General features: G+C 42.3%; 1 protein-coding gene across 2 annotated transcripts; it reads right to left on the minus strand.

Moving 5' to 3' along the window:
• On the minus strand, positions 1–15,162 carry Plp1 (proteolipid protein 1). Of its 2 annotated transcripts, none has more exons than XM_021153198.3 (7): positions 15,016–15,162; positions 6,804–6,990; positions 5,936–6,092; positions 4,609–4,777; positions 4,010–4,083; positions 3,094–3,159; positions 1–2,179 (listed from the first exon to the last, which is right to left on the minus strand). In XM_021153198.3, the coding sequence occupies exons 1-7, from the start codon at positions 15,017–15,019 to the stop codon at positions 2,108–2,110; spliced, it is 729 nt and encodes a 242-aa protein (XP_021008857.1). In that variant the 5' UTR covers positions 15,020–15,162; the 3' UTR covers positions 1–2,107. The 2 variants fall into 2 exon arrangements, with proteins under 2 accessions (XP_021008857.1, XP_029329335.1); XM_029473475.2 differs by having other exon boundaries at positions 5,831–6,092.
• Positions 15,163–25,577: the final 10,415 nt, after the last annotated feature.

The raw sequence follows: 25,577 nt of genomic DNA on the forward strand, positions 1-25,577 counted from the left end.
TTTGATTGAGAACATTCTTAATTTTATTTTCTTTAATTTTATAAAATACATTTTGTAAGATGAGTTTCTAAAAGTTTATCCTTTATGTTGTTAAAATCAAAATTCTCTATCAGAAATGAAGGAAACACTTGCAGTTGATTAACTCTCTTTGTACGTGTGTGTGTGTGTGTGTGTGCATGTGAGATTTTTAAGGGAATGGTTGGTTATCTGTTATGATATTAAACCAAAACAAAATAAAAGATATAGATTATTTCACCTTCCTTGATCTTGATTGGTTTCTTACATGTCCTTTTAGCTCTCCTCACTCTTGTGCATCCTGCTTGTTTACCTTACATATTGGCCCAAGAACAAATCTCAAGTGTCTTCTTGTAAATTCTTGTATCTCTTTCAACATAGCAGAAAGCACTTTGGGGAATGACAGCACAAATCTACAATGAAACAGCTACAATAACTTTTCCTCCAGGAAATCCAATCAGGGGCTTTCCCTTCTCTTCTCTTTTCTTTTCTTTTCTTTTCTTTTCTTTTCTTTTCTTTTCTTTTTTCTTTGACCCAAAGTTAACAAATACAGGATAAGCCTGAAATCTGGGAGTTCTTTAGGTTTCAAATTCTGTCTGTCCTCTCTGTGTCTCCAGAGCTCTATGGAAGCTTATGAACTGAACGCTAAAGCTGGCATAATCTATTATGTGACCTATATATACCAAGAGACAATAACCTCTATGGTAAGCCTAAATTATCAAAATGCTGAGATAATATTAGCAAGTAAAATCATCTGTCATTTATTAGAAAAGAAAATACCAGACTAGTTATTCAAATTGAGGTTCAAATTTACCAAGCCTAGTTCTACAAACGGTAGACTACTTGGGGGAATTCCCTATAATTTCATGGGAACATACAATTTCAAATATTTTTGTGATGCTTTCTGTCCAGTTTTTCCTTCTTGTTTTCAAAAAGAACTATTCTCCAGGTCTTTCTGATACAACTCCAAAAAAAAAGAGATAAACAATTGGGAAACATGAAACGCGAATCATTCTGAAACTAATCAAGATCATCTAATCACCTGCTATGAGTGAATGGATAAAACCCAGGAAAAAAGCACCATTGTGAAGATATTATGCCAGAGGCCAGGGGCCAGAACTAACTGATGGGGGTGGGGGAAGAAGACATGCTATCCAAAGAGTTAAGTATCTTGCATTTACCCGAGGGCCATTTCAAATTACACCTTTAGCATCCACCAACTGATGCTCCTTAGGTCACAGGCTTATTTCAAATAAGCTAGTTCCCTTCTATTCTCAGCTCCTTGGAAACCACAAGGTTGTCATGGTAGCTGTTATCAAGGAGAAGGGAGTGAGATGATCCTGACAACACTGTTTCTCTTCCTAATGAGCTATAAGGACAGATGATGCACCCCCCCCCCCACCACCCCGCTTTGTCTATACAGGCACTGTGCTCCCTAATTGCCGTAAGGAAAGTTGGCTGAGTTAGGGCTTAAATAGTCCATTGCCACTGGCGTCAGAGCTCTCTTTCTAAGGGCGAAAGATCCTTGCTTTGACACCCTTCTCCCAGCTGCAGGAGGCAGATTTGGGCAAATGTTACTGCCTTGCTAGCATTCTTTTTATTTTCTTCTGTCTTCAGTGGAAACAGGAAGGTAAGAGTGAGTTCTTGGTTTTGTGCATCAAAGAGAATGTATTTGACTCCTACTGATGGCAAGAAGACCAAGGCCATTTCTGCTCTCTACCTGAGAATCTTTCCATTCTGTTTTCCTCAGTTGGAAGTGCCCTTTGAGAAGGAAGCAAACACATCCTGGTCTTCAGGAGATGCTTGCAATATCAATTAGAGCTTCCATTCCTCTGCGACTTGCAGCTGGGGAATCACCTTCTCAGGCATTCCCCATTTCTAGCAGGAGCCTGCTGTGGAGCAAAATGACTAATAGAGGTACTAAGAGGGAGAGTCCACAGAGAGAGATTAATCACTGCAAGACTCTCCTTTCTTGTTATACTCATCAAGTAAGAAGAGGGCCAATCAGTGGCAAAGGCAGAGTTAAGACACAACACTGTAGGCTGTGTGGTTAGAGCCTCGCTATTAGACAAAGGGGGATTTCTATGGGAGCTCAGAACTTGGTGCCTCGGCCCATGAGTTTAAGGACGGCGAAGTTGTAAGTGGCAGCAATCATGAAGGTGAGCTGTAGGGAACAGAGAAAAGAAGGTAAGTGACAGTAAGAAGAGAAGCTCTCTCTTACTCAAAACCTTTTGGGAATGAGGGAGAGCTGAAGTAAAATCACAATTAAATAAAAGGAAATAGTCTATCTGCAAAAAAATAAAATTAAAATTAAAAACACGTCCCTGTTTTTTTATATATTTGTGAATAGAAATCTTCTGTTAGACATTCCCACAATAGCCCATTCCTAAATAACATATCCATACAGATATGTTATTTAGGAATAACATAACAGAACTCCACAGCTAAGTTCTGCTAACCACTGACATTTCCTGAAGGACATTAGCTATGCATGTGCTACACACACACAGCTACTTCATGCACCATAGCCCTCCACTCTCTTATAATCAACGGATTTCACAAAGTACAAGTGTGCTGGCTTTTTTGTGAACACCTCTGCCGTACTGAGGAGGAGTCTGTGAGCTCCTCCTTGTAGTTAAGCGCTACCTCAGAGATTTGAGGTAGGTACATCACCTTGCCCACTGGCACCTAAGGCTTTACCTCTGCACAAGGAGCACACTGCGTTGGTACTACATTAACACTACCTGAAGGACCTGGGCCACAGGACTGCATCACAGTCAGAACAATTCTAATACAAGGAGTCCCTCCTGTTTCCCTGGGAGTAATTAAACCCACCAGAGGCTATTGAGAGCATTTATACTATCTAGAATCCTAGGATACAGCAGATCATGTTTACAGTTCCATGCCCTTGTCAATGCTTGACAACTCATGGTAGAGATGTGTAGCCCCACACCTTGCTGTGCCTTCTCACGGCTTGCCTACAGCCTTTCAAGGCTGTAAGGAGTCTCTCTTCTAGTCTTTCATCCTAATGCTATCCCTGGACCACTTCTTTTCTAATATTATCTTAAAATAACTTACCAGGGAAACTAGTGTGGCCGCAGCACCCACAAATGCAGCAATAAACAGGTGGAAAGTCATTTGGAACTGCAAGAAGATGTAGGAGAGAGAATTATTTCTTAGAACAGAAAAGCAAGCACAATCCACTGTAAAGCGTGAACACGGCTGTCTGGATGGGCTGACACCATTCCTGTATGTTGATTCTATGTCTCTAACTAAATGTTCACTTCCCTAAGTGTCAACCTCCCATTTGCTACTAGCATAGTACCTCACCCCACGGCATCTAGAAGATGCACAAAAGTGATTAATGATCCCACATCATGAACTCATTTCCTACAGTTGTAACCTGGAGCCCAAAGGTCAAAGCCAATACTTTCTCTTGAAAGACGGTTTTCAGACTTCCTCCCCAAGCTTTGCTTTTTATTCCCTGGCTACGATGGCATGCATCTGTCCTCAATGAAGCATTTCTTTCTTGTTTTTTTTTTTTCCCAAGTATACTTATTTCACCTCTCATTGGAAATTAAGGAGTTCTAAATTAAAAGCATTTTATAGAGCCCATGTGTGTCTATGTGCATGTCCCATTTTCTTGGTACGTTTTAACCAAAATGAAAATTTTCATTTGGGAAATTTTACTGCTAAGTATTATCTTTACTTAAAGCTACACATGTTTCTTTTAATGAGGGGAGTTTGGGAAAGGAAGACTTCTAGTGCAGCTCTGGGGTTAATAAGTACTTTGACTTTTAATAAGTATGTTCATTGATTCAAGTACATTTCACCATTATTTTGTAGAAGGGAAATCTGCTAATACAAAGTCCAACAAGGAAATAATATAATCCCTAAAACTTAAGTTCATGAGGAGAAACTTCTATTATAGGTAGAAATTCCTCCATTTCTAGCCAATCTATTTTTTTAAAAAGCACTCTTCTCATTCACTTACCTCAGCTGTTTTGCAGATGGACAGAAGGTTGGAGCCACAAACCTTGCCAGGGAAAGCATTCCATGGGAGAACACCTAAGATGCATAAAAGCAGCCAGAGTAAACTTCATAAGGCCATGCGGAGACGTTCTACATAGCTTTCGACCTTCTCTATCCTGGCTGTAAACCTGATATTGACAGTATGCATGATTTTTTTCTAAAAAGTTACATAAAACAAAGGTGCTATTGACTAATTGTGAAGTTTTATATTATTGAAATGTGCTGCTTTGCATTGTTAATATCAGTCAATAGGAGAAAAAGTGAGAGCAGCCAAGAAGGAAGAAGAAGAAGAAGGAGAAGGAGAAGGAGAAGGAGAAGGAGAAGGAGAAGGAGAAGGAGGAGAGGAGGAGGAGGAGGAGGAGAAATAAAAACATCCCCAAATTTCCATGTTTCCTTTGGGGGAGAGCATCCTTAGTTTCAGTGGAAAGAACTTACTAAGATGCATTTATTCATCATCTTACAATAATTTCCTAATCACCATCCTCCTCACCCTAAGACAAAAACAAGTACACATTGCTTCTATAGATGCTAGGGAATCTAAAGATCCCACATTCAACTCACCATACATTCTGGCATCAGCGCAGAGACTGCCTATACTGGCAGAGGTCTTGCTAGGGAAGGCAATAGACTGACAGGTGGTCCAGGTATTGAAGTAAATGTACACAGGCACAGCCGAGCAGGCAAACACCAGGAGCCATACAACAGTCAGGGCATAGGTGATGCCCACAAACTAAAACAATTGACACGGAGTGGTTAAAAATCAGCATCAACTTGCAGACCTTGAAACAAAAACTGGAAGATGCTGGAGTGGCATGTGCCAATGAAGTCAGATTCCAGGCATCTCCCTTAAATGAAATTAGTGAGCAGGGCACTTTTGTGAAGTGTCATTGGCAGTATCTCTTAGATAACTTGCCCCATGTGTGATGGAGGGTAGGGGGAGTGGGTGGGAGTTGGAGTGAGGCGGATCCCTGGGTTAGAGGGGGCTTCAAGGAATTTGGAGGGCAGAGAAGGTGTAAAAAAGTAAAAAAGAAAAAAGTCCTGAAAGAAAGTTGTGCCATTTTTGCCTTAGGCTGAGCTTACAAGATGTTCTTTGCCACAGGATTTTTGTTCCCCAGTCACTGAACAACGCCAATAGGAGATTTAAATTTCAGATCTAAAACCATTCTAAGCTAACTGCTGGTCACAAAAAGTCATCTCCACAACACACACATATTCAGACCCCCAAAGATCTTTAAGTCTAGAGACTGAAAAACAATGTATGTCTTTCTAAAACACAGCTAAGATAAGCATGAAATATGCAGATCTAGCCTAAGTCTCTCTGGGACCCCCTAATAGCATAGAATCCCAGAATCCTGGGACTTGGAGTCAATTCTTGAATTTCTATGATCCACCATACATTTGAGGTTATGTGTTTAAGTCTCAATCCCATGACTAGCATTTTAGATTCTTGTACAGTCTGGGCCCACTCTTGTTTTCCTTGCTAGGAACAAAGTAAAGGGATACCAACAGATTGGTTAGAAATGGTCTTATTGTACAAAGCGTCCTATAAAATTGATGCTTTTCCGTTTAAGATGAAAATTTCCAGGGAACCTTTGAAAGGTGAGGCTAAGCCGGCCAGGCACCACGTTCTTCCTGACCATATCGTTCGGCTGTAGCCATCGCTTCCTCACTCAAAAGCTAGGCCTCGGGAGAGAACCCAACCTTGGGTGGGGATGAGGCTACAGACTCACGCCCAATTGTCCCCCACCCCTTGTTATTGCCACAAAATCCTGAGGATGATCACCTTGTCGGGATGTCCTAGCCATTTTCCCAAACAATGACACACCCGCTCCAAAGAATGAGCTTGATGTTGGCCTCTGGAACCCCTCCCCTTCTGGCCCCCTGTTACCGTTGCGCTCAGGCCCTTGCCGCAGATGGTGGTCTTGTAGTCGCCAAAGATCTGCCTGACAGCGCCGGTGGTGTAGAAGCCCTCAGCCAGCAGGAGGGCCCCATAAAGGAAGAAGAAAGAGGCAGTTCCATAGATGACATACTGGAAAGCATGAATCCTGCATTGACAGACAGAAAATGCAGATAACCTTATTCAGAGGACACCACTCTTCTTGTCAGTTAGTAAGGTACATGCCTGGGTGGCTAGGGCTTCTTGAGAGGAATAACTAGGTATTTCATGTGGATTCCTTCACCTTTTCTTCACTGAAGTAAATGAAGTCAGACAGGAGGGGGCCAAGAGCATAGCTTCTTCCCATATTCCTTGTTACCCTGCATCCTAGAGAGCCAAGCTTGCTGCTTCTTTTTGACCCTTCAGAGGTACTGCTCCATAGACAAACTGAGAGATGCATGAAGGAATAGTAGCCTGACTTGCTGTAGAAGCAGAACAGACTTATTACTAAGTCTGAGTACACATAAGCAGAGTGTCAGACCCAAACCAGGGATTCCACTCTGCCCAGTCATTAGACCTCTACCTGCCATTGTGGAGAAAATTCAGGCAATATTTAACCTACCTAGCAGAAATCAGGCCATGTGTGAGAAAACAGAGAGGAGTGAGAGGAGGCAGACCTCCATTCTAAATCGGACATTGTCCCCTTACTTAGAGCTTCCGACATGACATGGTAGAACCTGAACACTGAGGGATATGTCAGGGATGCTGTCTTGCTCCGTGCTCATGAGCTTTGTACCTCCAAGACAGGGGGAGGGGGAGGGGGAGGGGGGAGGGGGAGGGAAAAGAGATGAGTCTGGAGGTGGGGTGAGGAGGTACTTACACATTAATGAGATACTCATAGTCCTGGTAGTTTTTGGAGAAATAGGTCTCAATTAGCTTTTCTGTACCAGTGAGAGCTTCATGTCCACATCCACAGAACAGTGCCACTCCAAAGAAACACAATCCAGTGGCCACCAGGGAAGCAAAGGGGGCCCCTACCAGACATCTAGCACAACACTCTAACAAGCCTGGGGAAGAAGAAGGAGGAGAAAAGTCAGGTATGCATCAGAGGTAACTCATCCACTCACACTATACTGCTGGGCCGAGCAGCCCATGCTACCAAGCACAGAGTGTGGTTATGTTGAGAGTTATAAAGGAGAATCTACAGGTTTTAGCTTTTGGAAGATGAGACTGACCCAGAATGCTTACTTTGTCCCAGCTGTCCCATTCTTAAAAATGAACCCTTGCCTACAATACTCAGAATGTATGGGTTTTATAAAACACTCAAATAATTCAAGTAGTAATACAAAGAGGTGATGAGTCCCTCTTTTTCTTATATTGTAACCCCGAATTACTGATATTAGAGAGACTTCAGAATTGTATGGACAGTTTGCCTCTGCATTCCCCACCAGAGGCTCCCATCCTCCCCCCACCCCCCACCCCAGAGGCAAGCATGATATACAGACAGCTGTTTCGGCAACCCAGGGCTCCCTCTACCTCCCCTAGCTCGAGACATTCTCCCCACCTGTGTGTCTCCAAAAAACCAACACCCAACACTCCTCCTGATAACTCTCCAGGTGCCTGTCCTTGAGACCTTAGAGAAATAACAAGCTCAACGGAGACCATGGAAAAAGTAAAAGGTAAACAGAGGTCTGGTCTCAGACAGTAACGACTAGCCATAAAATTAGTCCTTAAACAGACACTCATTAACCCCCCCCCCCTCGCTTCAGTACCATTCCACCGTCTACTCCCCTTTTCTGTAAATAGTCACAATATTTCTAACTATAGTGTATATAAACCCAGTGTTTTCCTGACTCAGGCTCACTGGCAGCATTCACACAGTGAGTGCTAGGGGGATGAACTGAGTTCGAACTTGAAACAATAAAAGACTCTTTTGCGAATCGCAGCAGACTTCACGATTTTTGGGTTCGTCTAGGTTTCCTGTGGACTCAGGGTACAACACTTACTGTTTTAGTCTGTTGACTAGGTTTAATTATTCAACAACTATTGAGTTGTACATGGGATATAGGAACAGAAAAGGTACAAACTTTACCAGATTAGAATATTTAGTTTACTAAGGACTAATAAGTGAAGTAGATGCATAATTGTAGGAAATAGAGTAATTGGCTACAAAGGGTAAATATACTTGGAATTTCAGATGAAATTCAGACACAATTTGAACAGAAAGAGTATTTCACATAATGTAAACTTGTTGCAAGGAATGCAAAATCCTTCCTATTCTAGATAGAAGAGAGCAACCAGAGAAGACAGAAACTAGCACCGGATATACATGCATATATAGATATATCAGATAGTGCATATAGATACAATATATTCAAATATATGCATATACATATGTAATATATAATATATATGCACACATGCTTAGAATGTATTATATACACACATGTATGTATTGGCTGCTTGTGTTTTATACATCTATTCCTACAGATCATGTACATGCAAATAATCAGAAACTATGCCCGAGGATACTACTTTGTGATAAGTATGTTGTAATTCTTTATCTCCTTATCGAATAAAAACAATTCCCAAAAGTTTGCACTTTTATATTCATGTATTTATCCAAGCCAAGTTCAATTATCTACAATAGGGTACTAGGGGAAATAGAAATCTACTGCTTTATTCCCTTAATATGAGCTCAGTTTTTATTAAAACCCCAAATGCTACACTGAGAAATGTCAACAGATGTTAAAAGATCAAACTATGTATATCATGGTAAAGTTGGGATAGAGGCAATTTTTTTTTTTATCAGAGCCATAGAATAAGTGAGTACTACTACCCACCATTCATTGAAAGGGCAGCCTTTCCCTGGTCTTCAGAGAGTATCTTCTTTGAAGATACTTGTACATGCACTGGCATTAGAGATGGGGCTCAAAAGCCCAAGCAAAAGTACGTATGCGCCTGCATGTACACAAATGTGTATAATATAGACATGTGTACAGAAGAGAAAAACGAAACAGCTGAAGCTGATCACTGTCTTTGTGGAGACACTCCAGAAATTGCTCTTCTTTTTTTATCATTAGGGTAAGATACTAAATGTATCCTCTAAGTCCAGAAAATGTGCTGGGAAGTAAACAGGACTGCCATCTTCATTCTCTGCCCTTTTAACTCCTCTCCACCCTCCAACTCTTATCCTCTTCTAGTAAAGAAGGTCTCTGAAGTCTGGGGTGAGGGAGGGGAGGTCAGTGACCCCACTGTTCCCTCTCTCTTCCCAGCAAAGGGTCAAGCCTTGGACACAGCCCTCCATAACTTCCCCAGACAAAGAAGCCTTGTTTTCTCCTGAGATCTCAGGAGCCTCATTGGTATTCTGCAAGGCCCTGCAGGCCTGGGGGTGGGGAGGGGGTTAGATCCAGTAAACAATGGCAGAACTGTTTATTTAGCCCAGGATAAGAAGATCCATCTACCCTAGCAAGTGGTCACCCTATTCCCATTCACTCACCGCAGCATTTTCACCATGGGATGGTCTAATGTTGAGGCAGGTATGGCCAGGCAAACAGAGAACTCAGCTCAGCATTTTTGCTGCTGTCTTTCTATATCATCTACACTAAGGATGGTTTCTATTTTATCATCAAGTGATGAAATGGACAAGGAATGGTTTGTCATCTTAAACATATGATCATTGATGGTCATCAAAATAACCAGAAAATCTAAGCTTTGTTGTTTTTACTGGGTGAGAGAACTCTGGAAGCAACTCTAAGTCACCACCGATGCCTTTGTAAACACACACTCTTACCTATACTATTAGAGCTCAGATAGTAATTTAACATTCCCTTTCTGCTCTACTGATGTTCAAAGCAAGAAACCAGGGTATAGACTTTGCTGTGTCTCTAATGTGGACTCTAATGCAAATGCCCTTAGATCAATCTATAAGACACGCTATAAGATAGTTGAACAATATCAAGACAAGCATCCGGTGCTAAATTCCTCAAAATTCAGATAAAATGTTTGTTTTAAGGGCATTTAAGTTCAACAGAAGTGCAAAATCTCAGCTAGTCTGCCCAAGCAAAAGTCAAAATTTGAATTCTAACAGGAAAACTCAGAACATACAGAGATTGTCTTTTCATCAAAGTAGTTGACAGTCAAAGCATACTGAATAAAAGTCCATAGGGTTCACTTCAATTTTTCAGAGTCCAAGAAATGAACTTGGGAACAACAGTCTAAAACTATAAGCTCTCTGTTTCGGAATACCTCAGGCTCAACAGGGTTTTGAATGTTAAAAGGCATTCTGTCATTTCCCAGCTAAGTATAAACTATGATGTGATGGCGTCAGTATAAAAGAATTACATAATGCTAATGCTACTCAAGGAGATTTAAATGTCTCATTTTAATGCGTGATCACAGAGAAAACTAATGACCTTTTCTAATGCTTTCTTTTCCTTTGTGTTTGAATGGCTTGAGAACAAAGATTAAACACATTACTCATTACAAAGATGTTGCAAGAAACAAAGAAATTAGGAGCCCAATTGCTTGTCTCAGAAAACTTCCCATTTTGTTTGGGAGAACAAATTTATTTCTTAAATTGAAAACCAGAGCTACCTATTATCTAGTGTTAAAATGGATGTTACCAAATCCTGTGGTCAAAATATAATCAAAGACATCAGTTCAGAACTGGTTATTTTTATCTCTTTACCACCCCCCAAGTGTAACCAATCTGTAATAGAACTCTTCTCATCAATGTTCTCTGTTGGAGATCAACAGTACTGTTGTGAGTCTCAGATTAAGGCCCATCCCACTGACTCTCCTGATCCTGATGCTGTCTCTGTAAGCAGGAGCCAAGTGCTCTACAGCCCTCCCTCCATTCCCATGCCCTGGGCACACCTCAAGAACCAGCTCCATGATGGAAATTCAGTGTGAATCTGGAAACTCATCAAAGAGAGGAAGGGCTTTCATAGAAAGAAATGGTAGAAAGAGACCAATTGTACCCCACACAATTCCCAGCTTGTCTCTTGAATCCAGCTGACAAAGGGAGAGATAGAAGAGCCCTATACAATAGAATGAAACAACAGGCAAGTTCTTTGAGTGAGAAACTGGTCCCATCTCCCTAAGTCTCTAATCTGCACTGCAGTTTTCCCCTCCTCCCAGAATCCACCCCTTAACCTCAACCTATGAACAGAGGCTTCCTTGATCAGGGCCTATAGCCATTAAAATGGCCAAGATACTAGTGTAGCTGTGACTGGTACTAGGGCTAGATGTTGATGAGTGGGTGTGAGTTCTACAAGTAAAACAATTATCAGGCAGTGACAGAGACAAAGACTTTGCTTCTGGCCTCATCTTATTCGGACAAAGCCTGCCCATGACTTTGTGTTTCCTGTATGATATTAGCACTTATACCACATTCAAGAGCTCAAATGGGTTCTAAAGGCACCAAGCTCTGGGGAGTCAAGCCTGCTTGACAGTCAAGTCATATGCACAAGGGTAAATAAACAAGAACTCCCACTGCCTTATTAGGCAGGTATTAGTATCACTGCTGCTACTACTTATGATGACTACTACTACTACCACCACCACCGCCTTCAGGGACAGCATCTGGACAACCTTACTTTCTATGTTCTTTTTCAGACAGACAGAAACACATACACAGAGACATACAGAGAGGGGGCGGAGAGAAATACCAATTCATGTGCAAACATTTGGAGGCCAAAATACAAGCGTGATTGTTACAATCTGTTCCTGGAACATTGTCTCAACCTTGTCCAGTTGTGAGGAAGTAAAGAACAATCTGTCACTAGCGACAGACAAGTGTAGCTGTACCTTATGCTACCAGATCCCTTCTTTCCTTGGTTAAAGTGTGAAGGTGACTTGTAGAATCCCACTCTCTTCCCTGGGATGCCACTGACTTGTTTTCAAAGCCTTGCATGGCAGAGCTTGGGACTTACGACCTTGCCTTATCAGGTCACAGTCCTGGCTTGATCTTTTCTAGACCCAAATTTCTATGAACCGAGATGATTATTTGTGGTTTTTTTTTTCCTTCAAGACAAAAGAACTGTATTGGAGGAATGATTTTCAAGGGTGTAAATCTCTCTCTCTCTGTCTCTCTTTCTCTCTCTCTCCCTCCCTCTCTCTCTCTCTCTCCCTATTTCTCTCCCTCTCTCCCTCCCTCTCTCTCCCTCCCTCCCTCCCTCCCTTTCTTTCTCTTTCTCCGAGCTCTTTCCCTCCCTCTCTCCCTCCCTCCCTCCCCCTCTCTCCCTTCTTCCTTCCCTCTCTCTCCCCTTTTCTTCTTCCCCCCTCCTCCCCCTCTCTCATACACACACTAAACAAACAAACAAACAAACAACAGGGAAGATGTCACTGGCTGGACTAGGACCTGAAGATATTACAGTTCCTATGCTCCTTTCTGGGTTAAAGATACCACTACTCAGACAGCTCTGAGGGAACCTTATTGTTGACTAGGTTTCTTGGGGTCCTGGCTCAGGGCTAAGGTAAAGCCCCTCAAAGCAAGGCAAATTGCTTAATCTCTCTAGTCTTTCAAGTGCTCCTAGCTAGGCAGAGCAAGGTAAGAAGTGGCGTGGTGAAGGCTGCCCTTGATCAATCAGTGTCTCTAGGAAGAGTCATTTAATGTACTAGTCTAAACCTGCTTTCTTCTTAAGTCTTAGCATTCTTGTGGTGCCTTTGATGGCATCCAGATAGTCCTCAGGTACCTAGTAGAATTCTCAGCCTCTGCTCTGCCTCCACATTTTGTACTTTCAAACCACTCTTAGAGGGAAGCATCTAAGATGCACAGTCTGGTTGCCAGGGTAACGGCCGCTGTTCTCAGATGACAAAAAGCTTGAGGAACCAGGTGTCTTGCTGTTCACTGATGGCATTGTTACTGAGCAGAAAAATATTCACTATGGCTCTCTGGTTTTCTCAGTTCCATTGCTATTCCAAAGACTCATGTGAAGCGTCTCCTTGCCCAGCTATTCCACAGCCCGTAACCCTTTGGCTCAGGTATCACCGGACCCAATAGTCTTGTTCAGTTCCAATCCTAAGAGATTTTCTGGTTGAGGTAATAAGCTGCCTGTTTCTGGAGGCGATTAAGCAGAGACATATGTATATTTATCTTATTCAGAGAAATGAATTCTGCATTGAAGGTTGGTTCAGACAACTTCTTTTGGAATCAGAGTCTCTCTATGTTGTCTAGCTAGCTTTTTCTAATGATTCTCCCGTCTCAGTTTCCTATGGTGTTAAAGGCATGTGACACCACACAGAGCTCCACCTCAGATATGTTCCAATGTTCCTTTCAATTCCAAACTCTATGGTTTGACTGGTCTATTGCAAGGGTTGAACAGCACTCCACATCAGAAGCAATAGCATTCCACTGCCTGGTCAGAAATGGCTGAAAATTCACATGGTCTCAGATACTGTGTTACCGAGTGATTGCAAAGACAGTGGCTATTCTGTCCTGTATCCCTAGTCCATGGATTGCTTACCCACATACACATCCTCAATGGCACCTTAATTTGTGCTCACCTTCCTTCCTCTGGGGGAAATCATTCAGCCTCCATTACAAGAAAATGTTCCTCTGATCATTTTCTCTCTTCCTGTCTTTATCTCTGCAGGGCCTTATCCCTTGAGGAAGTAATTCAACGTACACTCCTCCTCTGTTTTGAAAGAACAACCTACTTAATCAGCTACACGAGTGTTAGATAGGGTTGCTGGGCCCAGAGCAGGAAGTGACTTTTTCCCATCTTGCCACATTTAGGTGATCAAATGTTTCTTACATACAAGGTATGCACAAAGACAACCTTGCGAAGAGGAAGGGTTAGCCTAGCTAGGCACTGGTGCAGAGTCGTCGTGCTCACAGGACTTGTCTACACTGACAGGGCTGCCACATCCTTAGTACTTGCTCTTCCACCCTGAAAGTAGACAAAACAGTTATTGTTGCCCCCGTCTGCCAGATGATGAAATGGTGATTCATCGTGACATGCCTAATTTTGCAGAGTTCCTTAGAGACTGAGCTGAGATCCAAACCTGGTTGTTTGGACCAGTAGTCTAAGACGCCACCCTCTTAACTATCCTGCCTACATATATGCTTCTAACAGTTCCCTCAGTGACTTGAGATGAAAAAAGCCAAGGTTAACAACAGTTCACAGTTTCTACTTGAAAAACGACTTCTGCGGATCTTTGTACTGGTTACAAAGTTGCATGGTGAACACACAGGGAAATTGAATCTCATCTCCTTCAGGATGTGTTCAAGTTGCTACTTTTATCTTTCCCACATGTGAACAATACGTACATATCTCTGTAGCATCTTACCGAGGCAAAGACCCTTATGCCCCACACACCTTACTCTGAACAGACACTGCTGGACACCAGAATTTTACATCTTCCATAGTTGTGGAACATAGAAAAAACCTCAGGTCTCAGACAACAAAAGCCTTTAGATAGAAGCCTCCTTGTTATATCCGGGATTAAGGGTAAGTCCATGATACCAGAAATGTTGTCCTATATGTGTGTGCTCACATGCACACATACATGCACACACACAAGCATACACAAGCACATACAATCCATATCTATTCCCCTGGGTAAAACCACTGTGAACTGTATTTTCGTTTTCTGAACCTGGAATGTCCACTATAGGCACTGCCAAGTCTGAGTCCAATTTTCCCCATTCCTCCACATCCTACTGATGCAAAACATGCTTTGAAGTTTGTATCAGGGAAGCAAGTACTTAATGCATTTGTAGATTAGTCAATATTCAAGTTGCCTCCAGCAGAATAAGGGGTTCCAGATAACCTGACCATAATCAGGGTCTTAAGATCGGGGAAAGGAGAAAGGACAAGAAAGTGAGGGGTAAGAAGCCACATGATCATATCCAACCTGTGTGCATTTTCCAAAGGTCTGGAAGACACCGCATGCACTGCCAGAGTTCGTTGGCAGTGAAGCAGTATGCTCAGCACAGCGGAGAAGGAGTTAATACAGTTAAATGCTAAGAAATTAAAACAGAAAATAAGTGCCACAACACAACTTATTTAAGCCACTGCAAACCCAAAGCCCCAAAGTTGAATTCCTGTGCCTGCATCTTTGATGCTGGAGTTTTTGAAACTCACCCATGTCTTTGGCACTCTGACTCCAATTGTAGCCTGTTGGCTAGTCTGTTTTGCGGCTGACTTTGTTCAGCTGGAAGGATCCTGGTCTCTCCAGTCTCCTTCTTCTGTCCTTTACTTTTTCTCTCTGAGTATCTTTGTCCTCTTCTCCTGCAATGAAAAGGGCTTTCTGATTGACAGCCAACCCCCTTAAAGAGACAGACTCGTTTCCCTCCTCCTCTCCTCCTCCCTTTCTCCTCCCCTTGTCCCCACCTCCTTTGGGATACTCCCTTCTTTAAGGGCTCCATCTTCTCTTTATGCCTTTTCACTCCCAATTGTTTTTTTTTTCTTTTTCTCTATTTTCCTCCCTAAAGCTTCTCCAGAATTTTATTTTGCTATAAATAAATCAGGAAGTGTGAATTAGGGGTGGAAATTAAATGGAGGGGTTCTTGAATCCTCCCAAATGACCCTTGGGTCCATTTAAATGTGTCATACCTGGGTCTGAGCATGTAAAGTCATGTGAAATAGTAGCCCTGATGAGAAGGGGGGTCTGGATCAAAAGCCTATTTGCTATACTACCAAACACACCACACCCAACTCTCACTGCTCATTGCCCTTGACCATGGAACCTTTCCTTCCCTCTGTAAGCAAAAAAAAAAAAATTCTTTCTCTTCCTGGCACTGGAAACACAATAGGGAAGAAAAAAAGTCATTTAAAATAATTTCTTCAAAACCTTTGGTTTTAGAAGAATGCACATAGAACCAGCTGCTGATTCTATGAACAGATTGTGTGTGACCAGGCTCAAAAAAGCCAGACGTGCAATGAGAGTACGTTTGGATAACAGAAATACAAAGGAGAGGGCAAGACCTGTGCCAAGCTCACAAGGGACAAAAAGGCCAGAGTGGACCATGCAGGCAGTTTTCAAGGAAAATGAACTCTGAGACAAGACATTATCACAAACTGGCAATCAGCTAGACAAAACTCTTCCCAGGAAATAGTGTTCTCATCAGAGAGTGAAGATGAGGCTAAGGAGAAGGAAGGAGTGTTTGGGAAAGCAGCAGTCAGAGTTGGGGGGGGGGGAGAAAATACAGTCCTTGTCTCAGAGAGAATTCTATGAAAAATATGGCCAAGCAGTAAAAAGAGGTGAACCATTTACACTGGTAAGAGTGATTTCTGACGTCTGTGAAGGAACCAGAGTGCCAAATATAAAAGGTGATGTTAGCTAGGCAAATTTTTCTAGTCCTTTCTAAAACAGGTGAACCTTAAGGAGCGCTTATGTGGTTTCTTTGTCTATCTTCTCTCTCACCTCAGAAGCCTCACACTCATAACCCTCTTGATAGAAGCAAGATTCTACTCCTGAATGGCTCTAAGGAAAGTTGTGGAGCTTGTCATTTCTATACCTCTAAAAAGTAAGGTATGTCCTCCTGAACTTGTCCTGTGGCTTTTGTCTTGAGATAAGAGACCATAGAGGAGGAAAACTGAGTAGGACCTACAATTCTGGAGGCCAGGATTGTAGACTGTATGAGGCTGGTTCTAAAGCAAATCTTTTGCTCTGGTACAACTTGAAAGGTAAGGGATCCTTGTGCCTGCCTCATGAGGAACAGTATGGTAGGAGCTTCCCAGGGCATCCAAGACTAAGGCCATGACTGACTGTTGAGGATCTTAGGACCCATGCCTTCCTAGGTCTGCTCTCCAGACAGACTTGGCCTGCCATGGAAGTGAAGCTGTAGGTCTTCTTTATATTGACGGCCCTGGAGGAGAGGGATGATGGCAAAAAGAACTGACCCTAAACTTTGGGCATTCTGATGTGGGGAAATCAAAAAGCCAATAGCCAAAGCTGATCTATGTGTGGGGGAAATCGCTCAGGTTGACTCCTCAGATGCATCTCACCCATTCTCAGCAGCATCTCTGGGACTGTTTACGCTACTCAGAAGAAAATAATTCCCCAGTAAACTCCCAGACACCAACTTATCTACCATATTCCCCGAGGCCTCTTTGCTCCTTTCTATCATCTCCAACTGTCTTACTCTGAATTTGATTTTCTGTTCTCTTTCTCTTGTCCCTCCTTTTCTCTCTCCTCACTGATGGGGCAGATATTCCTGTTTCTGCAATGCTCTTCTGCTAATGGCTAGGAAAGGTGCTCAGCCAGACGATTATGTCACACCCTCCCCTGTCTCCTAAGGTCCCCAGCTCCCTAGGATCTAATGCATTGTGGTTGCTCTGTCTATCTGACATGACAGTCTGTCTGCACACTCCCTCTGCATCCTTCTTCTAAGCTCCTGCTACAGTCCTCAGAGGACTTTTTTTTTCCAGTCTTCAAGAATTTCCCTGACCCAAGAAAACCCTATCCACCCTACCTGTGTCTATGATTCTGCTTTTATTGGGTCTCTTAAGTGAGCTGAACAAAAAATAAGTCTCCATTCTGGCTGGGCTTCTGCAATGCCTGAAAATTCCTCCAGAGGGCACCAAGAGCCTTCATGGTTGCAGTCTGCTGCCTGCTTTGGGAGCCTGTGAAGAAGAACAAAGCAGGGTTGTAGTATACCAGTAAACAGTGTGTTTCATGCAGTTCTAGTAGTACCACCAGAAAACGTGGGCCCCCTTGATCACAGCTTAGTTTAGTTGTGCAGCTGTCTTCAATTAACTATAAAACATCTGGATAGTACCTCCATGCTCTTCCCTGTCATACCAGACTCTGGAAGGCCAGAAAGCAAACAAGTTTTCTTTGCTCCACTGAACCAGGGCATTGAGAAGTCCAGTGACTTGTTCCCTGAAAACTAGATAAGCACATAAGTGCCTAATCTGATGGTTCACTTCTCCGAATGTTCACTTAGAAGATAGACGAGGAAACAGAGATGGCCCAGTATGACTGAGTTCCCGGGCTCATCCAGAGCATCTAGAGTTGAGGCTTTTCTTGTCCCATCCAAGACTGTGTCATCACAGGCCAAATTTGGAAAGGCGAGTGGCTGGCTTTTACAAATTTTCACAATCCTGGCACAGAATACTGGCAGAGTGGCAGACGATGTATCAAGTGCTGTGTATTTGCAGATAGAACTTTCCACACCCAACTTTATGCCGATTGGCTTGGCCATGCCTTTCTGGCCAAGAGAACTGAGGGCTGAGGGCCAGAGATGTCGCATTCTTTGGTCATGCACAGTGTGTGTTGTGGGGAGTGAGGGTGTTGTTCTTCTGGTAACTCAAGGAGCAATGTAAGGATGGACAGGGCTGACTTGTAAATTGTGTATTTACGTAAAAGGGAGATATGCTAATGGCTTGGGATAGAGTAAGAAAGTCACTTAGAAGATAAAAATATTCAGATAAATAAACTCAGAACACTCAAACCTGAGAAATGCCAAATATCCAGTGGGAAGAAACCATATAATCTACTTAGAACCCTGAAAACTTCGCTGGCTTTGCCTGGGTAGCCCTTTTAGAGAGTGCAGATTATGAAGTCTAACGACAACAAAAATAAAATTATTCCCTGGTTGTCAATAGTCACCTAACTCTATGGATATACTTATTTTTATCATTTGAGTAATGGGGTACACAGAAGTCACCTAATAGTCAAGAGACAAAAGTACCTTTAGAAAATACCTCTGTCCAGATTCATTGCTTGGAACTTGCTGGGACAATTGTTCTGCTCTGAAAGAATGCTTGAATACAGAGCCTCTTTCCTGAACAAGAATAGCAAAGGGGAGAATGGGCGAGCTTCTCTGGCTGCTATGACCCAAGTTTCTAACCCTTCATACTCCTCTACGCAAAATATAAAGTGAATGTTTGAAATGTGGTGGTTTTTATATATCTTGATGGATTTCAAATAAGTGAGATTCAGAAGAGACGATATGATAGAAAAGACTGCTGGGATGCTTCTTAGGTGTGACTATAATACCAAGACTGACCGAGTTTGTGTGTTATTACAAATCCAACTCAGAGTCTCAGTATTCTATGCCTATACTACTAAGTTGCATCCCTGGCCACAAGAATGCTTTTTAAAGAGTCTTTGTTTTAGAAGTCTTTATAGCCAAATGTCACAATCCTTGAGCTTTGCCCACTCCAGAAAAATGTAATAACAAGATTTAATGAAATAACATGAGCTAAATGTTGATAATTATTACAACTGCATGAGAACATGGAGGTTTGTTCTATTATTTTCTCTCCTTTGTATATGATTAAAATATGAAGTCAGAAAGAAAAAAAAAAGAAGAGTCATCACAGTTAAAATTCAGACTAAGCCAGAAACAAAAAGGAGAACCTTCCCGAGGGGGAATGTCTATTTCTGGAATGGTACACCTAGCCTGCTAAAAAGTGGCTGCTTCTGGAGAAAGGGGTGGGAATTTGGAGATTAAGGGAAGCCGTTTTTACTCTACATCCTTTAGCATGGCTGTGGTTGGTAATTATATGGATCTCATGCCTAGTTTATTAAACTTTTCACCTGAAAACTTCCTCAATACAGCAGTCTGCAGGCCACTAAAGTCTCTTCCACGGATCTCAGGCAGCCCTCAGTACACTGGTTAGGCTGGCCCCCACTGTCCCACTTGACATTCACCCTGCCCACAACCATATTCTTATATACAGCCAATGAGGATGCTACTGGGAGTAGGAACCCCCTGGAAACTCCCTTAGGGCACAGCTGGTTGGGGAAGGGGCGGCTGCCCTAGCTCTGCTTCTTGTAGGAGAAAACATGCATCCATGCTATCCAAAAGGATGAAGACCCAGGAGGTAGTGTGACAGAGGCACAAAGCCCTTCTACCTCTCTATAGGGTCCACCAATACTGTGGGCTACATCTGTCCATTGAGGAATCAGCTCTAACAGTTGCCTAGACGACTTCTTGATACCACAGCCCTGGGAAGTCTTTACAGAGATAAACCTGCCTATTCCTCCTGGTGCAATAACAGCAACGATGATAGAATTTTCTGGGCCTTTCAGAGAAACAAAGGCAAGTATCTGGCTGTATAGCCAGTTGAAGGGTCAGTCTGAGTGGTGGCACTGCAATCTAAACTTGGTGTGCTATAGAACAGATTGTCTAACCTTGAAAGTCCCTTTCCTGGGAAACTAGGCTAACAGATAGTATGAAGAAGCAAGGGAAGCCTCAATCCTCCCTGCTGAGAGTTAAATGCCTCAGGTAAGTGCACATCATGTTGCTGGAGCTTAGGGCAAGTGGGCCCCACAGAGAGCCTTTGCTTTCTCCCTCTCATGCCCCAGCTAAGCTCTGTCTAAGCAGCCAATTTGTCCACAAGTCTAGACCTAAGTGACATCCTATAAGCTGGCAAGAAGACCTCTGTCTCTAGGTAGGATGTGGAGTTGGGGATTTTGCCTGCATTGGGCTCTTCCATTTGCCAATGATTCCTGGTCAAAGAGCTTCACTCTTGTTGGCTTCTCCCTGGGAAACCAGGAGTAAGATGAGGGACTCTGGGCCCTGAAGCTCAACTTACCTCATGGCCCTGCCAAGTTGACGGCTACCCTCTGAATCAGGAGGTGCTAATATATCCTCTATCCTGGCCTAACCCTTGGGGTTGTGTGGACCCTGACCATCAAGGGAAAACGTTTTCTTTTAAAAAGTGCAATTGTAGAAAAACTGCAAAGTCAAAGAAGTGTTCCTCTCAGAGGACCCTCCATGATAACGAAACAAAATGGTCTTTGAATGGTAGCATTCAAGATTTTGGCTAGATAACAAGTAGCCTTCTACTTGGTCAGGGATCGATATGAGCATAGCATATAGTGATTTCAAACCTAGATTCTGGAGCTGAAGTTGGAGCAGTGATCAATGGCATGCCAGCCATAGCAAAGCCCTTGGTTCAATAGCTATCATTAAAAACAAAGACCCCAACATCCTTCCTTCAAAACATCCACAGATTTGGTTAGTCAGCTCTATGACACTAGGCAATGATCGAGCCTCTTAGTCTTTGCTTTTTTGTTCCTAAAAAGATATAATAGTGGTGACTTCATATGGTTACTAACTTCAGATTTCACAATTGATCTCTTCCTATTGTTATATTTTTTGTTTGTTCGTTTCAAGACAGGGTTTCTCTGTATCCTGGCTGTCCTAGGAATCATTCTATGGACCAGGCTGGACTTGAACTCACAGAGATTTGTCAGCCTCTGCCTCCTGAGTGCAGGGATTACAGGCATGCACCCCCCCCAGACTTGCACTTCTATTGTTATTATTATAGGGCACAGGACCCACCAGAAGTTATACAAAATAATAAACATGACATTCTTAATACACTGCCTATGCTGAGGTACAAAAACAATATTAATAATAACCATGAGAGGGGCTGACACTCTCGAAATGCCTGATAAAGAAGCAGAACTTCCAGTCGGAGGACAGTGACCTGCCCTGCAGGGAGCGCCATCTTGGCTCCGGGACTCCGCCGAACTTAGTCTGTACAGGTAAGACTGAGGACCACAGAGGCAGACAGCTTCTGGGACAGGCGGGAGCCACAGAGCCGCTGAGGCAGCACCCTTTTGGGGCCACAGACATCCAGCACTCTCCTAGCTGGAAGACAGTGGTCTGCCCTGCACAGGAGCCCTCTGCCTCAGGAGCAGGGAGCACATCTTGGATCCAGGACTCCACTGAACTTAGGAACTTAGTCTGCACAGCTGAGAGTGTGCACCACAGAAGCCTACAGCTTCTGTGACCTGCCAAAGCAACACAGCATCTGGGAAAGGTCCTGTTTTCCACCTTCTTCTTCGGCCAGGAGGAGGTCCAAACGCCAGATATCTGTACACCTTCCCTTTAAGAGGAAAGCTTGTCAGCAGGGAGTGCTCTAACCACTGAAACTCAGAGGAGAGAGCCTGACTCCCAGGTCTGCTGACAGAGGATACTCAGAATCACCAGAAGAACAACCTCTGAACAGAGACAACTATAACAACTCCAGAGATTACCAGATGGCGAGAGGTAAAGGTAAGAATCTTACTAACAGAAACCAAGACCACTCACCATCATCAGGACCCAGCACTCCCACTTCGCCCAGTCCAGGGCACCCCAACACACCTGAAAAACTAGACCTGGATTTAAAAGCATATCTCATGATGATGGTAGAGGACATCAAGAAGGACTTTAAAGAACTACAGGAGAACATGGCTAAAGAGTTACAAGTCCTTAAAGAAAAACAGGAAAACACAATCAAACTGGTAGAAGTCCTTAAAGAGAAACAGGAAAACACATCCAAACAGATGATGGAAATGAACAAAACCATACTAGACCTAAAAAGGGAAGTAGACACAATAAAGAAAACCCAAAATGAGGCAACACTGGAGATAGAAACCCTAGGAAAGAAATCTGGAACCATAGATGCAAGCATCAGCAACAGAATACAAGAGATGGAAGAGAGAATCTCAGGTGCAGAAGATTCCATAGAGAACATGGGCACAACAATCAAGGAAAATGGAAAATGCAAAAAGATCCTAACTCAAAACATCCAGGAAATACAGGACACAATGAGAAGACCAAACCTACGGATAATAGGAGTGGATGAGAATGAAGATTTTCAACTCAAAGGACCAGCAAACATCTTCAACAAAATTATAGAAGAAAACTTCCCAAATCTAAAGAAAGAGATGCCCATGAACATACAAGAAGCCTACAGAACTCCAAATAGGCTGGACCAGAAAAGAAATACCTCCCGACACATAATAATCAGAACAACAAATGCACTAAATAAAGATAGAATACTAAAAGCAGTAAGAGAAAAAGGCCAAGTAACATATAAAGGCAAGCCTATCAGAATTACACCAGATTTTTCACCAGAGACTATGAAAGCCAGAAGATCCTGGACAGATGTTATACAGACACTAAAAGAACACAAATTCCAGCCCAGGCTACTATACCCAGCCAAACCCTCAATTAACATAGATGGAGAAACCAAAGTATTCCACGACAAAACCAAATTCACACATTATCTCTCCACGAATCCAGCCCTTCAAAGGATAATAACAGAAAAAAACCAATACAAGGACAGGAACCACGCCCTAGAAACAACAAGATGGTAATCCCTCAACAAACCGAAAAGAAGACAGCCACAAGAACAGAATGCCAACTTTAACAACAAAAATAACAGGAAACAACAATTACTTTTCCTTAATATCTCTTAATATCAATGGACTCAACTCCCCGATAAAAAGACATAGACTAACAAACTGGCTACACAAACAAGACCCAACATTTTGCTGCTTACAAGAAACTCATCTCAGAGAAAAAGATAGACACTACCTCAGAATGAAAGGCTGGAAAACAATTTTCCAAGCAAATGGTCTGAAGAAACAAGCTGGAGTAGCCATTCTAATATCAGATAAGATTGACTTCCAACCCAAAGTCATCAAAAAAGACAGGGAGGGGCACTTCATACTCATCAAAGGTAAAATCCTCCAAGAGGAACTATCAATCCTGAATATCTATGCTCCAAATACAAAGGCAGCCTCATTCATTAAAGAAACTTTAGTAAATCTCAAAGCACACATTGCACCTCATACAATAATAGTGGGAGACTTCAACACACCACTTTCACCAATGGACAGATCATGGAAACAGAAACTAAACAGGGACACAGTGAAACTAACAGAAGTTATGGATCAAATGGATCTGGCAGATATCTACAGAACATTCTATCCTAAAACAAAAGGATATACCTTCTTCTCAGCACCTCATGGTACCTCCTCCAAAATTGACCACGTAATTGGGCACAAAACAGGACTCAACAGATACAAAAACATTGAAATTGTCCCATGCATCCTATCAGATCACCATGGACTAAGGCTGATCATCAATAACAAAATAAATAATAGAAAGCCAACATTCACATGGAAACTGAACAACACTCTTCTCAATGATACCTTGGTCAAGGAAGGAATAAAGAAAGAAATCAAGGACTTTTTAGAGTTCAATGAAAATGAAGCCAAAACATACCCAAACTTATGGGACGCAATGAAAGCATTTCTAAGAGGAAAACTCATAGCTCTGAGTGCCTCCAAAAAGAAACTAGAAAGAGCACACATTAGCAGCTTGACAACACACCTAAAAGCACTAGAACAAAAGGAAGCAAATTCACCCAAGAGGAGTAGACGGCAGGAAATAATCAAACTCAGGGGCGAAATCAATCAAGTGGAAACAAGAAGAACTATTCAAAGAATCAACCAATCAAGGAGCTGGTTCTTTGAGAAAATCAACAAGATAGATAAACCCTTAGCCAGACTAACTAGAGGGCACAGGGAAAGTATTCTAATTAACAAAATCAGAAATGAAAAAGGAGACATAACAACAGATCCTGAAGACATCCAAAACACCATCAGATCCTTCTACCAAAGGCTATACTCAACAAAACTGGAGAACCTGGATGAAATGGAGAAGTTCCTAGACAGATACCAGGTACCAAAGTTGAACCAAGATCAGGTTAATGATCTAAACAGCCCTATATCCCCCAAAGAAATAGAAGCAGTCATTAATAGTCTCCCAACTAAAAAAAGCCCAGGACCAGATGGGTTTAGTGCAGAGTTCTATCAGACCTTCAAAGAAGATCTAATCCCAGTTCTTCACAAACTATTCCACAAAATAGAAACAGAAGGTACTCTACCCAACTCATTGTATGAAGCCACAATTACTCTGATACCTAAACCACAAAAAGACCCAACAAAGATAGAAAACTTCAGACCAATATCCCTTATGAATATTGATGCAAAAATCCTCAATAAAGTTCTGGCTAACTGAATCCAAGAACACATCAAAACAATCATCCATCCTGACCAAGTAGGTTTCATCCCAGGGATGCAAGGATGGTTCAATATACGGAAATCCATCAACGTAATCCAGTATATAAACCAACTCAAAGACAAAAACCACATGGTCATCTCGTTAGATGCAGAAAAAGCATTTGACAAGATCCAACACACATTCATGATAAAAGTCTTGGAAAGATCAGGAATTCAAGGCCCATACCTAAACATGATAAAAGCAATCTACAGCAAACCAGTAGCCAACATCAAAGTAAATGGTGAGAAGCTCGAAGCAATCCCTCTAAAATCAGGGACTAGACAAGGCTGTCCACTTTCTCCATACCTATTCAACATAGTACTTGAAGTCCTAGCCAGAGCAATTCGACAACAAAAGGAGATCAAAGGGATACAAATTGGAAAAGATGAAGTCAAAATATCACTTTTTGCAGATGATATGATAGTATATATAAGTGACCCTAAAAATTTCACCAGAGAACTCCTAAACCTGATAAACAGCTTCGGTGAAGTAGCTGGATATAAAATTAACTCAAACAAATCAATGGCCTTTCTCTACACAAAGAATAAACAGGCTGAGAAAGAAATTAGGGAAACAACACCCTTCTCAATACTCACAAATAACATAAAATATCTTGGCGTGACTCTAACTAAGGAAGTGAAAGATCTGTATAATAAGAACTTCAAGTCTCTGAAGAAAGAAATTCTAGAAGATCTCAGAAGATGGAAAGATCTTCCATGCTCATGGATTGGCAGGATCAACATTGTAAAAATGGCTATCTTGCCAAAAGCAATCTACAGATTCAATGCAATCCCCATCAAAATTCCAACTCAATTCTTCAACGAATTAGAAAGTGCAATCTGC

Source organism: Mus caroli, unplaced genomic scaffold (genome assembly GCF_978045245.1).
Source record: "Mus caroli unplaced genomic scaffold, Mus_caroli_1 scaffold_5, whole genome shotgun sequence".
Classification (NCBI taxonomy): domain Eukaryota; kingdom Metazoa; phylum Chordata; class Mammalia; order Rodentia; family Muridae; genus Mus; species Mus caroli.

Coding starts and splice junctions, on each gene's coding strand:
- Plp1 (XM_029473475.2), bottom strand. Junction 6,093..6,803: donor TATGAGTATCTCATTAATGT/GTAAGTACCTCC, acceptor CTGTCAATGCAG/GATTCATGCTTTCCAGTATG. Junction 4,778..5,830: donor GGCTAGGACATCCCGACAAG/GTGATCATCCTC, acceptor CAATTGTTTTAG/TTTGTGGGCATCACCTATGC.